We start from the raw sequence: 16,864 nt of genomic DNA, 5'->3' as shown, positions 1-16,864 counted from the left end.
TTTCTCCCGCTCCTTTCGAGTTTCCAGCCATCCACGATTGGCTGGATTTTAACTTTTATCGCATTTTAGGACCATCGCATCGGCCGAGGCCGTTTTTGGTGTTGTGTGTCTTTGAAGTGATTTGAAGCGTGTCGCAGTCCGTAATGATAATCATTATTATTTCATTTCGTATTCCGAGTGGCGGAAATGAAATCGAGGACAATAATTTCGGGGATTTAATGCAAAGTTGCTCCAAGCACTTTTCCTTTTTATGTCATTAGAGAGGATTTCATTTATGTTGGCTTTTATTCACGCACACAAACACGCTCTCAAACGCTCGAAAGGAGAAAACATATGCACCGTTCGTGCCTGCTGCACAACGCCGTGCAGTGAATAATATTTGTTAAAATATTTATTCCCACACACCTTTGTACGCGTTACACATTCGCCATTCGAGTATGCTAAACGCATCGTACGCCCCTCCTCGATACAGCATTGCATTATTCATGGGCCCTCCGAAACGAAAACGATGCACCAGTATGCACCACTCCCTCTCGATCGCACCCAATGAATTTTCGTTTTAGTCGAAAACGAAAAAAAACTCTAGATTTCAGTATATTCTGATTCCAACTTCCCGAAACACAATCCCGCTGTCGTCACCTGGCCCAAAAGGTTTGTCGTTTCGTTTGCGTTTCGTTTTTGCATGTACCTCCCTACGCCTCGGCTCGGCTCGGGTTTAGCGCAACACAACACTGCAACACAAACTTTAGTTTTGTGACAAGCACAAAAGACTCGCTGCATCCACAGCGCAGAGGAGAGCTACCATTGGGGAACTGGTGGCTAGAAGTATCGCAATTTTCACGCCAACTTTCCACCGCTAGCCTCCGGTGAGTGTTTGGTTGGCATGCAGCTCCTAGCTTTTCTATCCTAAGGGGAAAAAGCAAGGCGCATACAGTGGCAGCAGTGGCAAAAGATGCAGCAAAAGGTACAAGAGCTGTTCCTTTCTCCTTTCCATACTTACCATTTTACCTCTGTATTTATCTGCACTCGTACATAAGAAACTTTCACTCGACGAGTAGGTTCACTCACAAAAAAAACCAACTGTATGACGTTGCCGTTGACGGCAAACCACCGTTTGGGAATGGCTGGAAGACGACAATTTTCCAACCATCGGAAGCTGCGATGAGCCTGGACGAGCTGTGTAGCGGCGCGGTGAGCGAGAGAGGAAATTTGAATTTTTTATGCAATGAAAATTTAATTTGCTCAAACTTTATTCCAATAAAACGGTGCCGATGGGCTGCACGGGCGGGATGGACAGGCGGGCGGGATGGACAGGCGGGCGGGATGGATTTCGTCGATTTTCTGTGATTTTTAAGCTGCTGAAATGCTGTTTTGGAGACGAAAGTTTGCAGTTTGAAGTATCTGTTCGTTGGGTCGTTGGATGGATTGAGTGGTCGATTTTGTTAGGGGACATTTTTTCGGATTTATTTTGAAAATGTATCCTCATTTTTGGCTCCCACTTTAAATCAATCGAAACACATCACACAAACAGCCACGTTAGAGCGTCTCGTTCCATCCGCCCTTTCCGTTCATTATTCATTGCTTAGCTTCATTTAAAGTGCTCTTTAAATCCGCCACCGCTGCCAACTCGTCTTTAATGGCTTGTGAAAGCAATATCCTCCACGCACACCAAGGATGCCAGTGCCAAGAAGGACAACCTCTTCTTGGAACATTCATTGTGGGCACCTTTTTTTCCTATGCTGGTACGTCCGCTCTTGTCCCTTACGGAGTGTGTGTGTGGAGCAGAGCAACAAGCTAATACATCTTCCGAAGTGACATTTATCGATGGAAGGTTATATGCATATTCATGCGGTTAAACATGTCCCTTATCCCACCAGTAGTCCCTCGGCTGCGGCCTTGGTCCTCGGTCAGACTGTCCGTCCGGTGGTACATAAGCAAGCGGAAGCAACAGCACAGTTAGACGCAACACCGCAAGGCTGAGTGTGCTGAGAAGCTTCTTTTTTGCACCTCCTCGGCAAATCACACCTTTCGCTGGGGTGGTGGAGGATGGAAAAAGGATTGTCATTGGAGTGGAAAAGTCAATGCAAAAAGAACAACGAACATTCGTCAGGCTGGTTTGCTACATTATTTTGTACAGAATGTTGTACTTTATTATACACACAATAAGCGAAACGGAATTCACTGGCAATGGTTTTTCACTGTTTAAAAAAGCTTCCATTTTTCTTGTGCGCTGAAGCAGCAAGCAGATAAGCGGTGGGGAATAAATCACGCTTTGCTGAAAGGAAAAGGAGAGAAATTTATGTAAAAAATACATTTCTTTGCTTCAGGGGTTTGGTTGAAAACGAACATTTAAATATTAAAACTCTTTATGTACAAAATATGCCCGTTCAACGCCTGTTCAAATCCTTCGACATACGGTAATAGAGTGCATCTTCCCATCCTGGTCTCAACACGCGTAAAGTTTTAATGAAACAAACTAATCACCTTTCCAGCCAAAGTGCGCCCCACTAAATCATCTCCGGGATGCTGGATTCCTTTCTCTCTCTCTCTCTCTCTCTCTCTCTCTCTCTCTCTCTCTCTCTCTCTCTCTCTCTCTCTCTCTCTCTCTCTCTCTCTCTCTCTCTCTCTCCACACCGGGTCTCGCGCGCCCACCGGGAAAGCATCGAAATGAGCAAACAAACAAACAACAACAGCAAAAACCGACTAGCTGGTGCACAATTTTATTGCCCTTACCTATCCTTTTTTTTTTGGCTCTTCAACCACGCTCCTGTTGCTTTTGTACACGAGGCACAAAACATAATTACCTCACCACGTGCAACAAACGTCCTGCAGCTCCTTTGGTGGTGGTGGTGGTGGTGGTGTTGCATCGTAAAACTTATCGCTCCATGAAAGCCAGAAACCACACTCGGAAAATTGGTGGAAAATAAGGAACCAGGCAATGGGTATGGTGCGGCTGCCTGTTTGAGTGTACACGGGTTTTCCACCCGGGCCGTCGTCTCTTCAAGGGCTTCTTCCCCTTACTAGTACTGCACGTGCCATCGGTTGAGGTTGCGCAAAAAGCAGCCTGCATAAGCATTGTGCACTCCTCCCTATCAGTTGGGGTGGAAGGGAAAACGTTGGCAAAACACCGAGCACACACACACACCCACAACGGCCACACTTCCGTTTGGCCTGATGGCAGAACGACGCTCACTTGATGCTTACCGAGCTGTAAAGAAGCGCAGGCAAAAGAAAATGTTTTCCACTCGAGCACTGTGCTGCGCTGGTGATGGTGTTGTCGGTAGGTGAAAGCGACGCATTTCCATTCGATGGCAATGTGTGTGTGTGTGTGTGTCTCTGTGCACTGCTTCTGTACCTTCCAGTTCCAGCATTCGCTTATCCCGACTCAACAGACAACCTTCTTACATCGTTATTCGTTCTGTAGTTGTCCGGGCCGCTCCTAAATACGTGCACAATTCTTCTGGCTTGGTTTATAATATCGTTCACAATTTGCTTCCGCCGTCGGTTGCACAATCGGTCGTCGAGAGACGCGTTTTGGTGTTTTCCTGCTTGTCGAAAGCGCGAATCGTGCCACTCTCAGCGGCATTTTCCCCGGTCTTTCTTGTTAGATCACACGGCCGCACACACTCTCTCTCTGTAGTGGCCCCTTGTAGCTGTCGGCAAGTTGCCGTGTTTATGTGACCTAGCTCGAGCTGCTGGCACGTTTTTTTGTGTGCTTTCTTTCTATCTCTCTCGAGCACTCTTGAGTGTGTGTATTTGCACACACACTTCCCGGTGCACTTTCGATGATGCATCGCCAATGTGCTAAAGGCTGCCACTTTCCTGTCGAGACGCGGGTCGGCATCGTACGGGGCAAGTCGGTTTGCTTCTATTCCTCACCACGTACACATACACGGTCCTTTTGGTTTTGGGGGGGTTTTCCTCCCCATTCTCAAAATTCACTTCAAAGTGAAAATGGTGCAAAGTTGTCTTGTCTTCTCTTCACCTTCAAAAAAATGTTCACTAAAAATGAAGCAGCAAAAACCAACCACACGCTGTCCGGTTGGTCCTTGGCCCTGGTCTGGTCGACAGCAATCGGAAGAATGTCACTTCGAATGCACTCCGAATGGTCATTGAAAAGGCATCGACTGCTGTGTGTTCATCCTTTAGTAGCCCGGTGGCCTGGTTTTTGCCATTTACTGCTTGGTCGGAGGGGTTGGGGGAGCTTTTGTTCGCTCGGAAATGTCTGACCGTGCATAACGGGTCTCGGTTGACCAGCTTTTCATAAACGAAGCCGGTATTGTATGGCTCAGGAACACCGCACCAGCAAATGGGAAGTGTCGGCCAGCCGTTGATAGTGTCGATGCCGTTGGAATGGAATGATGAATGGTGCTGGTGCGTTTTGGCCTTTGGGTTTGGAATGTCGTTTGCTGTCGATGGTCTCGCGGGTGTCGTTTGCACTACTACCAAAGGGTCCACCAACTACTACTCTGTCCGCTTGCAAAAGGCTGCGTGCTGATTGCGACTTTGTGTGTTTTTGAATACAAATTACCCACAATGAAGCTGCATTACTTACCGAAATGAGTTTCCATTTCCTCGAAATGTGTGAGTTTTGGTATATTTTAAAAAAAAAGCTTTCCATCTTCTCGTTTCAGCACACATAAATCACATCAGACGAATCGCTGGCGTAGACCACGTTGGATTAGGTGCCGGCTATGATGGAATTAATTTGTAAGTGTACATGTAAATAGCGCTCTTTTTTTACCCAATTTCAAACGTTCCGAAATATTCGTAAAACTAATCTCGTTTGCGCGCCCTCGAGAGATAAACCAAAACGCCTCGAAAGCGGCTTATTAAGCCGCGACCATTCATTAGCTCCGCAAGTGACGAGCAAACGACATACACACACAGACCCAAATCTTTGCCAGAGGCTTCCGGTTGCGCCATAAAAACAGCGCACTAAAACAGCAATAGACACACTATAAAAGCTCAAGGACCCAAACGTTCGAAGACCACTCCGGGGCGGCGAGAGGGAGAAAAAAACAAAAACACCAAGCCGCTCGCTCAGGCTTCCTTCATCATTTAGCCATCTTGTCGTTTGAGTGTGAAAGATGCAGTTTTCTATTTTTTTCTTCTTCTCCCAAGCGAGGAAATAAAAAAGTGATTCCATTCTGGTGTCCCTCGACGAAAACTAAAGCCGGAGAGAGCTCGTAAATTGACCCCTCGCCCATCGTTTCCCCCCCCCCCCCCAAAAGGACGCCGAGGAGAAGATTCACGCACCATTCGGCGCGGCGTTCGTTTAATGACTGTTGGCAAAAACTCTTTCCGTCCTTCTTCTTTTTTTTTTGGCTTCAGCCTTTCCATCCCATCCCATAAAAACAGCGAAAAAAAAGCAAGCCAAAATGCGAAGAAAATATGATTACGGTGTGTCTCAACGCCTCGTATGTCGCGGCTTAATGGGCCACTTTCTTCGGGACGGAGGGGTTTTCATGCGAAGATCGTGCGAGATTTGTTGCTTGTACTTTTCTTTCGGGGTTTCTTTCGCGTTGAATTTACAGCCTCCTTAAAAACACAATGAAAAGCGCCCTTTCCAAGAGCAACACAAAAACACGCACCCAAGTGACAAAAAACAGCACCGCCGACTCTAACACACATCGATAAATTTTCTTTGTCCTTTTTGTGTGTTTTTCTCTCTCTCTCTCTCTCTCTCTCTCTCTCTCTCTCTCTCTGCTTCATTCCCTCCCAAAACAGCACACCCCACGATCTGGAGGACGTTTCGAGCTATCCGCGCCTGTTTGCCGAGCTGCTGGGCGATGGCTGGACGCTGGAGGAGCTGGAAAAGCTGGCCGGCCGGAACTTGCTGCGGGTGTTCGAGGAGGTGGAAAAGGTGCGCGAGAATCAGCGCCTGTCCGGCGTGCGGCCGTACGAGGAAATTCCCCCAGTGGTGCGACCGGAGGAGCACGCGAACTGCTCCACCAACAGTTAATGGGATGTCAGACCCACGGCGACCCACGGAACTTCCGGTGAATGAACGCGTCACGGGTGATATTTGAGCAGTTGCTCGTTTTTTTTATTGCAGTGGTGCCAATACTGGTGGACTGGTTAGGAAAATTGCGAGCAAAATCTTATTGAAATGCCTTTTTGCAAGGAGAAACGTGTAGAAAACAGGTTCCCAAAGGTAAGCTGCTCCTTCAAGCCATCGCAGGTAGATGGAGGTTAAAATGGTAGGAACTGGTTAAAACGAGTAGCGAGAAAGAATGCACCTTCAAGGTGTGGTGGGAGTGAAAAAATGGAACATTTAATAAGCGTCTTCGTTCAAGGAAGACTGGAATGGAAAATCGGGGCATGCTTTTGTTTTTGAGGTGGAAAAATTATGTATACATTATTATTCATTCTGCTGCATATTAGAGCTAAGATAACGTGTAGGAGATTCCCTCTAGAGCACAGTTGCATTCCGGTAGAGCACGGAAAGCAAAAGGAGAGAGAAAAAGGAAGAGAAACACGCTATAGACCATTTATTAGACCGTCGCCATCTCTTCCCTCGACTCCCTCGGCATGTGTACTGCTACTACTACCGTAGATTAGTGTGTACTGGATTTCCCACACGCCTTCCCTCTCACTCCTTCCCCCTTACTCCCCTCTCCTTCCCACCGGTAGCGATTAATAAGTAGCGGTGCAAATGAGAAATGGCTTAAAATTGTGCAAAAGCGTGCAGGAATTATTATGCACCGCGAATGACAGCCCTCCTCCGGCAGGCACCGGCAGTAATGAAGCGACCGAACGGCATACACACACACTGAAAAAAAAAATCCCTTCCCAGAAGACTCATTGCATTTTCCCTGCGGTGTCCGCGGTGTGGGAAGGCGTGCATCGTGCGGTGTCCGGTGGAATTTCGGTGGAAAAGCTAATTAAAACACCAACCCAAGGTGATTAAGCATGGCATGGATATACATAAATGCATCGCGCGCAGTTTTAACAGGGGGTAAGAGGGTCAAAAGAGGGGGGCAGTTTTTCGATCTATGGTTGTGGTGTCATGGTTTGTGAATATGTAATCATCGAGGGCACTGCAATTCAATGGATACGGTGTTTAAAGCCTCCCAAAGGGTGGGCATAATAATAACGGGCGAGTTTGAATGTGATTGCGATGCACAATTGCGCCATGTTCAATAATTTCCGGCAGTTTGGGCATTTGCAGCTTTAATGAGCTTTAAGCTTGCAACTGAAAGAGATTATTATTAAATAAACCCATCGCAACAATAGAAAAAAGAGGAAACCATGGAATGGAATGTCGGCTTGCTTCACCAAAGTAGGTAATAAAACAACCAACCAACACGTGTTCCTATCCCATTGGATGCACCTGCTGCTACTGCAAGTGGTTGGCATTAGTGACCCATCTTTCCTCTAAAAAATGCACTAAAACACACACACACACACACACACACACACACACACACCCGTATACACTTCTCTCCATCAACTGCTTTATGAGCGGGTTGCTGTGTTGCTACGCTCAGGATAAAAGTCTCCTGCCACCGGATGAAAGCTCCGAAGGATGGTGAACGCCTTTTTGTGTGAGCTTCCCGTTTTGATCCGATGCTACGACGCACACACACAAAAAAAAAAATAGGAAACAGCAGAACAGAACAGACACAGCCACTTGAGCTACAACATGTAAAAACACACACCCACCGACGGGCAACTAACGAAGACGGAAAATGGGTTTAATTAAAATACAAACGACTTGGTACGGCTGCAGGGTGTGTTGTACGGCACTTGGTCCGCTGCGTGTACACACGCTTGTCCCCTTGGCTTGGGCATTGCGCTGGACAGTGGCCACAAGTGGGGCTTCAAAGCGACGGGGATTATACTAGCACGGGTGTAACAAATTTCTACTCCTGCACGGCAGGACAAACGTTGATTTCCCAGGGCTCCTGGACGCTTAAAATCCCCGTCTCGTCACACGAGAGAGGGAGAGTGTCCAAGAGAAGATGAAAGGACAATCATTTCCTTGGGGCCAAATAAAGGGACACCGGTGGCGTGAGTGGAGTGATAAAAATATCGCCCGTAAGACAGTGCGCCAGCGGCCCGAGCGCATCATTTGCCAGCAGACGTTCAACGTTGGGGTTTGTGTGTGTAGTTTGCCCTTTCGATCAACGATGAGTGCGTCCCAACATGAGGACCGGATGAGAATTACATTATGCTTCACTTTGCATACACTTACATCCTATCCTCACCCCTTTCTTTTTTTGTTACTCAAAAATGTGAACAGAACCCGGCCAATCCCGTTCATCCTTTGCTGCGTACCCGTACGTCAGGATGATCTCTTGTCCAGCTTGGTCAGAAAAAGAAACACTGGGAAGCACAAAAGCAACATTGGATTAAGTTATGATTAGTAATTGCATAATTAATGAGATTAATTTGAATTAAAAGTGTTCTAAGAGCGGACCTTGGACATAGCTCTGGAAGCGGACAGAATACATTTCAGCCAAAAAAAAGATGGGGGAAGAGCAACGAAATCCTCCCGGATGATTCTTTCTTTGACATTTTTGGTCCGATCAAAAGTTTCATCCGAGAGTGTTGCGGCTTTTTCTTTTTTTTTGTGTCAGTTGTTTTAGCCCGTAATTTAAACTTTGAAGAATTATCAGCTCACGGGTGGGGCGGGGGGTTTTTGATGAGCCAAAAGGGGTCGTCAAACTTTGGAACATTTTTTTGTGTGTGTGTCCGTTTGCCACTCGTGACCTAATCATCGGGGCTGACGATTGGTTTAGAATCATTAATTAAATAGTAGCTTTTTCTTTTGTTTATAATCTTTCCCTCAATTCCACACTGAAATGCTAGCACCAAATTGAGTCAATTTTTCATCATTACCAATTATCGATTCTAAGCGCCACTGCCCAAAAGGAAAAGGAAAAACCAATCAAGCTCACGATTCACGGTCGCAACGCTTCAATTACTTACAAAATTTCATTACACTCCAATTTAATTGACCTCACGTTTGTCTTCCGCCTTTGCTGGCAGCACATTTGCCCAACACCACACCACACCATTTACTCAGCGCTCAGGAGTGCTTTCTTTTTCCCATTCTGCCTCTTCGTCGGGTGGGAATTAATCCACGATACGTGCGCCATGTCGCTCTGCAGAGGACACTCGGCTTCAATCGTTTCCAGAGTCGGTCCTCCCTTTTGTCCAACATTGCAGGGGCCAAACACACCGAAACACGAACCAATAAATTAGCTTAATTGAAAGTAATCGTCCAAAGCTTTCGTCCGTATACAATGAAAACTTGTCGAATATTGTGTGTGTGTGTCTGTTGTTGTGCTCGAGTAGATTTTACAGCTACAGCAGACATCGCCCGAAAGCACATTGCTGTGTACTGTGTGGCCTGGGAAAGTGTAACGCTTTGCTGATTATTGTAAACTCTACTGGCCAGGATCAAACCCGTTCTGTGCTCCTTTAGTGACCCCGTTCCTTATGCTGTGGTAGTTTACGGTATGCATTTTCCCCCCTCCCAAGCGCACGCAACAACATTGTGCCCGATGCTCTTCGACGGTTATGACACGAAATAGTTTGTCTGCAGCTGCATACCGCACCTTTTGTGCTGTTTCGTGCGAAACGGTTCATCATTATTATGGAAGGGTGGTGGTTGATGGAAAACTATTCCGGGCAAACAGGCACCACACGCCCAACAACCGGAAGCTTGGCCATGTGGCTGTCTATTTTCTAACAATATATAAAGAGGATGCACAAGTTTCCACCGATGCTGTAGTGTAGCGTGTGTGGCGTGTGTTTTTTATGGCTTTATTTTGGCTGCCAGTAGTTTGGTCGCCTGTATTGTGTCTCGAAAATGGATTAAACTCGTTCATTCGTGCGACTGGGATGGAGAGGGAACGGATGCACCGACAACGGGTGAATAATTAAAAAAGTTTTCACCTTGTCACACGTGTGCTGCGTGGAGCTTTTTGTGTGCCGGGGGGGGGGGGGGAGGAGGGGGAGGAGGCATCATAGCGTTAAACACAGGTACGATTTTCTCCGCTAGAAACAACTATTTGAGTGCAGCAACTCCCATGAACACACCGCACTTGAATACAAATCGGGCCAACCTTTTTGGGAGCCTTTTTTTTGCGAAATTTGTGAATTTGTACAGCTGTTTAAAAAAGGGGTGCAAATTTCATTGTGCTATTCTCTCCCCCTATCAAACACTATCGATCGTGTTTGGCCTGTTGAGATAATGCCTGCAACTCTATGCCGCAAATGAAGTACAAACCGCACCCGTGTCGAGTGCTTTTTGGCTGAGTCAAACCTCTCGCTTGAATTGCATGCGGGCTTTTTCGTCGGGGGTTGGCAGTCAAATAATAAACCCATCGAGTTAAAAAGCCGTTCCGTACGCACACACAGACACACACACATCACTCATCCTTCGCAGGATGATTTCGCATTAAAACAATTGACCTACTTAAACAAACAAATCCGCCGATGATGGCTACACGTGGATAAATAAAATCCCGGCCAAAGCCAAACCGAAGCCGAAACCTCTCCACAATAAAAAGGCTCCTCCTTCACACGTGTTTGCTCCCATCCATCCACCATCAACATGGGCACAGAGTGTGTGTGTGTGTGTATGTGTGTGTGTGCATCAACATAGCTTGAAGCTAACAAAAGAAGTTCCCCAAATGAAGCACATCGAATCCATCGCCAACCCACCAACTTGAACCCCCATTATCAATCGTGCCTTTCGGTGCGATATAAATGGCCACCAGTGTGGGGAGGGGGGAAAGACTGGCACGAAATATCCACTTCACTTCGCGTGTGCATTGTCGCGCGAAAAAGCGAAACAGAGAATGGCACAACATAATCGTAACAATTGAGTTAATATTTATGATTTTCACGGTTAGTTTAACCAGTCGAATGGAATTCTCGGTAAAAAAAACCCAATGGTGGTGTGTTCCGTGGGACAGTGCAAAGACACCTGAAGCACGTGCGCCCCGGGGTCTAGTGGTTGACCTGTCCCATAAGGACGGCGGGGACATTCATTGAAGCACACTCTGGTATAAAAATAAACCGATGGAAAGCTTAAAAGACACGCTTTTCCTCGCAGCTTCAGAAACGAGTTGTCGTCACCGCTTTGGCCATCGCCCTTGGGAAGCAACAGGTGGTGGTGGTGGTGGTGTGCCGCATGGGAGGAATCTGCTCCAAAATCTGAACAGTCGTTCGGATCGTATTCCATGGCCCTTTCCCTCCCCTTCCCGTTCTGTTCTGTTTTCTACGACTGGCATTCTTGACCGTTTGCCATTCCACGGTGGCTAAACTGTGTGGCGCACAGGCAAGGGTGCTTTTATTTGCTCTCGCTATTTGATGGCGCCGCATCCACCACTCCATGTAAGCTGCTATCCGATTACACGAGACGAAACGCGGGTGAAAATGAGCATCATAAACGGATTGAACCCGGTGCTGCTAGGCGAAAGCGCACCACGATCCGGGCAGGTGTAGAAGCTTCTTTTCGAAAAAAAAACTCTCCAATGAATGTCTCGTGTCTTACGTTCGATTGAAAATTCCAGTCGCAATCGATTTCGCCCTTTACATTGAGATGGAAAAAAGCGACAGCATAGAAAAATGTCGCTTTTATAGTCCTTTATTCAATAGAGCCCCACAAAAAGACTATATTGTTTGCTTGTGGGTTAGTGAAAGGCGCTGCTAATAGAAGGAGAAGCAATTTTCCACAGCCCAGTGTCACTTAAAACTGCGATATGGTGGTTCATAATTCAATCAGAAGAGGACACATTCGCAAGCTCGGTTAGTCAGACTGGCTGGCTGGGCGTCTCCACCGGGAAGCTCGTACGGGTGTAATGAGTCTAATTGAACGGAAGTGTACATTACACGGGCGATCGTTTCGACCTACACACTTGAAAGCTTTAATTATAGTTGTTAATGTGAAAAATGGAGATTTAATTGAAAGAAAAAACCCTACAATGGGAAATTGAAATCTCCCTTTTACATTTTACATTAATAAAAAAAAACTCTCGTTACAAGCAATTTGATAGAGCGGGTTCCCGGATTGGTTCCGGACTCCTATTAATGGCTCATTTGGCGCACCAAAATTGGCCCATAATTTATTGGATGTAATTCCAAATTGACATTGCGTGGTGGAGGCGCCTTGGTGGTTGACCGCATGGAATCACACGACATGGAAGGTTAAAGTTGAGAAGGGACAAAATAAAATAAAAACCCATTAATACCACACCCCAGCACCAGGCAGATACATAACACAACATCAGAAAAGCATTGTAGCGCGGGCAAATGGCTCCAACGATGGTTGGCTGATGGTTGGCGGTTGGCGCTACAACAACCAGTCCCGATGTTGCCCGACGGGACCCCGTTGGCGATTCGTACGTCATAAAAAGCAATCGTCATCGTTCCAGTTCGATTATTCGCCGATTTCGATGGATGTGTGTGTGTATGTGGAAAACGAATTGAAAGAAAAGCTGCAAAGGGTCGTTCTCCGGAGTCTTTCTCTCCCTTTTTTCTGTGCCCAGAGCGACACGAAGGACGAAATAATGAAATCACACATTCAATTATAACCTTCTACGGTTATTGAACCGCGTTAATTCGCGATCCCTTCTCACTCCCCCCCCCCCCCGCCGGATGTTTGTTATCCGGTGAACACACACACACACACGCAGAGTACGGTTGTGTGAACTTTCGAACGGAGTTTAATTTCATTGTTGCGCCCGGAAGCCGTGACGCGGGAAATAAAACTGCACATTGCACACATCGACGCTGTTCGTTCGTCTGGTTTTGCGTCCGTGTGGCTTTTCCAAGCCGGTAGGGCAGTACCGAAACCATATGCAAACACCGGAACATCGCGAACGGCGCCCCCCCGGGGGGGGAATTTATTATCAATTTGTTTGCCCAATATTCTTGCCCGGGAGAAACCCCAGTTGTTGAAGCGTTCCTGGGGTGGAAATTCGTAGTGGAGGTTCACCAAAATAATGGCCAAAACAGAGGTGTGCACCAGATGGTGTGTGTGTGGTGAAACTGGCTTCCATTCTCGTATGAAACCGTGGAACTGCTTCACGAGCGCTCATTACCATTCAACACGATGCATTTGCTTTCTGGGAAGGCGAACAAAGCTGTGGGGCCGTAGGGCAGGGCAACACCACACGCAATAAAACTCTCCAATCATCACTCAGTGTGTGCAGGGAATTGCAATTTTCACACAAAGTGAAGTACGGGGAAGGGCTGTTGGATGAGTTTTACGCGCTGCAATGGGCTTTGCTGGAGAGCTTTTGCAGGAAAACGCGGTACGGTAGCTGAAATGCACTTCATTAATGCATGGAAATACAAAAAAAAGTGTGTGTGTGTTTGTTGTAATATTTTCCACTATCAAAGCAGAAAATTGTTGAGTTTGTTTGGAAAAGCATTATTCTACGCATCTCGTTATTTGTGTTGAGGTTTTTTATTTTTGATACGTTTTTATAGTGCAACAGTATTGCCATTTTGCAGCACTTATATATCTGAACAGCGATTATATATCTCATTATCGTTGACTCGCTAGCTGATTGCCGGGGGGGGGGGGGGGAACCCAACCACAACCGTTTGAAATGAATATTTCCACACCAATACAACACATCAAACCTAATCTGTACTGCCAATAAGCACATTAGTTGCAATTACTGTCCTTAATTAACTATTTCCCAAGCCACAAACACTGATTGAGCCAGGGTTGCACCGTCATGCGCCCGCTGCAGCGCAAATAATGCATCAAAATTAGCCCGTTTGATGCATTTCCGTTGCACTTTTCGGGGTGTGTGCATCCATCATACCATCGGAGGGGAAAAAAGGCCCAAAAATTGAATTCGGCTGCGAAAATGGTAACCGGATGGGAGTCTGCTTTTTCCTCCCACACTGTGCATGAGGGGGAGGAAGCCAATGGTGTACTGGGAAGGGAAAGGAGGAACGTTGGCACAACAATGCTCTCGTAACCATAGGACCAATTAAATGTTATTTACGAAGAAACGAGTGAACAAACAAGTGAAGAAATTGCCCATAATTTAAACATATACAAAAAGGCACAATAACCAAAAGCTGCGGGGAGATACGCAGAGAAAAAATGAAAGAGACGTTGGTGAAAATCAACCCGATAATAGTGTGAAATGTGCCGGCTGACGATGTGCATTCTGACGTGTGTTCGGTGTTTAATTAGAGGAACAACTGGCGGCGGCGGCGCGCGAGTCCCGTGTACCGTTTTTACTTGTTCAATTTGTGGGAGGAAGCGGGAAAATTAAAGGCAAAAAATGGCACTGCACTGCATGATGGAAGGGTGTATTGGAAGGTTGAAAAAGAAAGAGTAAAAAACGAGCCGAGATAGGCAGCACTATCGCTGTATAAATGTATCGCCCGAGGTGAGAAAAGTAGCAACAAAAAAGGGAAGTGTGCTCATGAAAATTAAACAAAAAGTATATGCGTATGCTGCAAAAATGCATACAACGAAACCAGAAAGCATGAAGGCAAAAAAATGAAGCGAGAAAAGTTTGGCAAAAATAATAATAATAATAATAATAAGCTTGCATTTGCGGGAGAAGGGAAGAGAAGGGAAGGCAGTCTGGAACACGTGTACATTATAAACATATCAGCAACAGTGAACCCACTTGTTATGGAGCAAATGAAGCAAAAATCGGCAACAAAAAAGCGGAGTGTGGTGGAAAAAGCAGCATTTTTAGCCACCTTATGTGGGAAAATGGAAATGGGGGGAAAACGAGAAAAAGTAAACAGCACATAACGAGCACAAACAATTCGATTCGATATCCGGGAACTGGTGTTTGTGTGTGATTGTGTTTGTATGTATGACGAAAAAAAAATGGAACAAATGAATGAAATTACAGTGGAAATATTTTTCACGCGAGTAAGAAAACATGTGCTAAAAACGATAGAAAAAGAGAGAGAAAGCGCGAAAAGAACGCAAAGCAAACAATGCAGTTGACGGACGAAGGCAGCATCACCATAGTCGGCTGCATTTTAGTGGCTACTTTGTGGAATGAAAAGTACGGGGAATGCTATGGCAACAGACAAAAATGGGAAAATGCTCCGACGGGTGTGAGGGGGAAAAACAAGCGAGCGCGTTGCATCGTCCTGTATGAATGTATTTTCAAGAATTTTGTGTTTGTTCCCATTTTCCAATGCATTATTTTCATCCATTGCATTCGTACGCTTTAATGGGGTAATTTTAGTCTTTTTCTGTCTCTCCTTTAGACGGCAACATTAACCAGCATAACGTGTACGCGATGGCGTCCATTTGCATCCGTTTGGGGGCATTAATGGAATCGAATTAAACACGCAGCGGGTGCACTTTGAATGCTTCGCCCCGTGTAAAATGCCACCGCCACCCTCATTCGGAGGCAGTGTTGTTTGCTGTTGTGTGGTTCGTTCTTTAACGGCTTTTTTTTAAACCTATTTATTCACGTGGCTTCCGATGTGGCCAAAAGGGGAAGTGGGAAGGTGTGAAGAAAGCTCAACCCGCGGATAACCGGATTGTGTTCGTGGATGCTTATCCATCCGGATTATGCCCACCCCTGGCATGGCAGGTGTCAGGGCGGGGTGATAAATTATACACCCCACGTGTTTCCTGCGCATTTCTCTGTTGCGCATTTTTCGCATCCCACGCGCAAAACGCATAAAATGCATTTTTGTGGCAAGCTTCCGCCGGTTGTTCAGTGATAGTGGCCGCTCTTTTTTATTATTTTTACCATTGGACAACGCACATTTAGTAGCTTAATCGACCGCGGCAATGATGATATGCGTGGCGTGCTTGTTCCTATTGTTGCTAACGCTGCTGATGCTCTCCCTCGCTTTTATTAGTTAAACCACCCCCCGGGGCGAGGGACTGGCGAGGAAGGTAGCGGGGAAAATAAAAATGTACGAACAAAAGTGTAGCGTAGCGTAGTTAAATTGATAGCGAATAGTCCACATTTCCTGAAAGCGTAGATTAAACCTATATAGCTTTGGTAGCGGTACAAAATTACATATAAAAAAAAGCGCGCGCTTCCAGGAAGCGAACGAGCTGACTGAGCCAGAGGCATAACCGCGAACCACGCACAAAACGAAGGGAAATGTGGAAAATGTGGGTTCGCATTTTATTAAACGATTCAGGAAATCTGGATTGAAGACCACACTTTTTGTACGACTACTACTACTACTACTACTACTACTACTGATGGCCACTACCCGTACTACAACCACTACTACTCACCCTATGGATGTCGAACGCACGGTTTCGAAAATGGATTCGAATGAAGGTGCACACTGCAGAATTAAACACACACAAAAAAGGAAAAGCCAGTGGCAGAATGGGAGGAAAAGCCCCAAAGCGTATAATCGATTTATCAGGGCTTTGGAAACGAAGGGAGAAAGAACGAAAAAAAAACAGTCCTATTACTAAACTATTAAACACAGAGAATAGAACAAAGCCAGTGAACAGCTGAGAAAAGTTTCACATGCTATCGGATATATTATAAAAAAAAATTGGACACATGGAAAAGGATATAAAATCGAACTCCCCGTTCAATGTTGCGCGTTAGTTAGGAAATTGTAAAGAATGGGTACGGAACACTCCACTGCCCCGAGGCAGTGTTGGGGGCACGGGTTGAGAGGAGGATTTAAGATTTAATCGCAAAATGTTACTTGTTCGTTGAGGTGGACGACGAAGCGAAATGGAAACGTGTGTTTAATTGGTTTTTCAGTTTAAAGATATATATAAACTCGTCAAATATACATATAGAATATACATACACACGGATATGTACGATCGCTCGTGTATCAAAGGCAGACGCACACTTCACTATTCAAAGGAAGGAAGGAAAGGCATGGGCAGAAATTACAAGCGATTGCGGCG

The 16,864-nt window shown here is 46.0% G+C and overlaps 1 protein-coding gene across 1 annotated transcript in view; it reads left to right on the top strand.

The window, feature by feature from the left end:
• LOC121597855 overlaps nucleotides 1-16,371 on the top strand; it is a 42,715-nt gene extending 26,344 nt beyond the window's left edge. Inside the window, exons 10-11 of the mRNA XM_041924061.1 lie at nucleotides 4,635-4,710; nucleotides 5,731-16,371. Of these exons, the coding sequence (XP_041779995.1) occupies nucleotides 4,635-4,710; nucleotides 5,731-5,965 (311 nt within the window). The 3' untranslated portion in view covers nucleotides 5,966-16,371. The remainder of the gene's footprint in view (nucleotides 1-4,634; nucleotides 4,711-5,730) is intronic.
• The last annotated feature ends 493 nt before the right edge of the window (nucleotides 16,372-16,864 follow it).

The sequence above is a fragment of the Anopheles merus genome, chromosome 3R, assembly GCF_017562075.2.
Source record: "Anopheles merus strain MAF chromosome 3R, AmerM5.1, whole genome shotgun sequence".
Lineage (NCBI taxonomy): Eukaryota > Metazoa > Arthropoda > Insecta > Diptera > Culicidae > Anopheles > Anopheles merus.
Note: the sequence above shows the minus strand (reverse complement) of the source record. Positions and strands in the feature narration are given on the sequence as shown.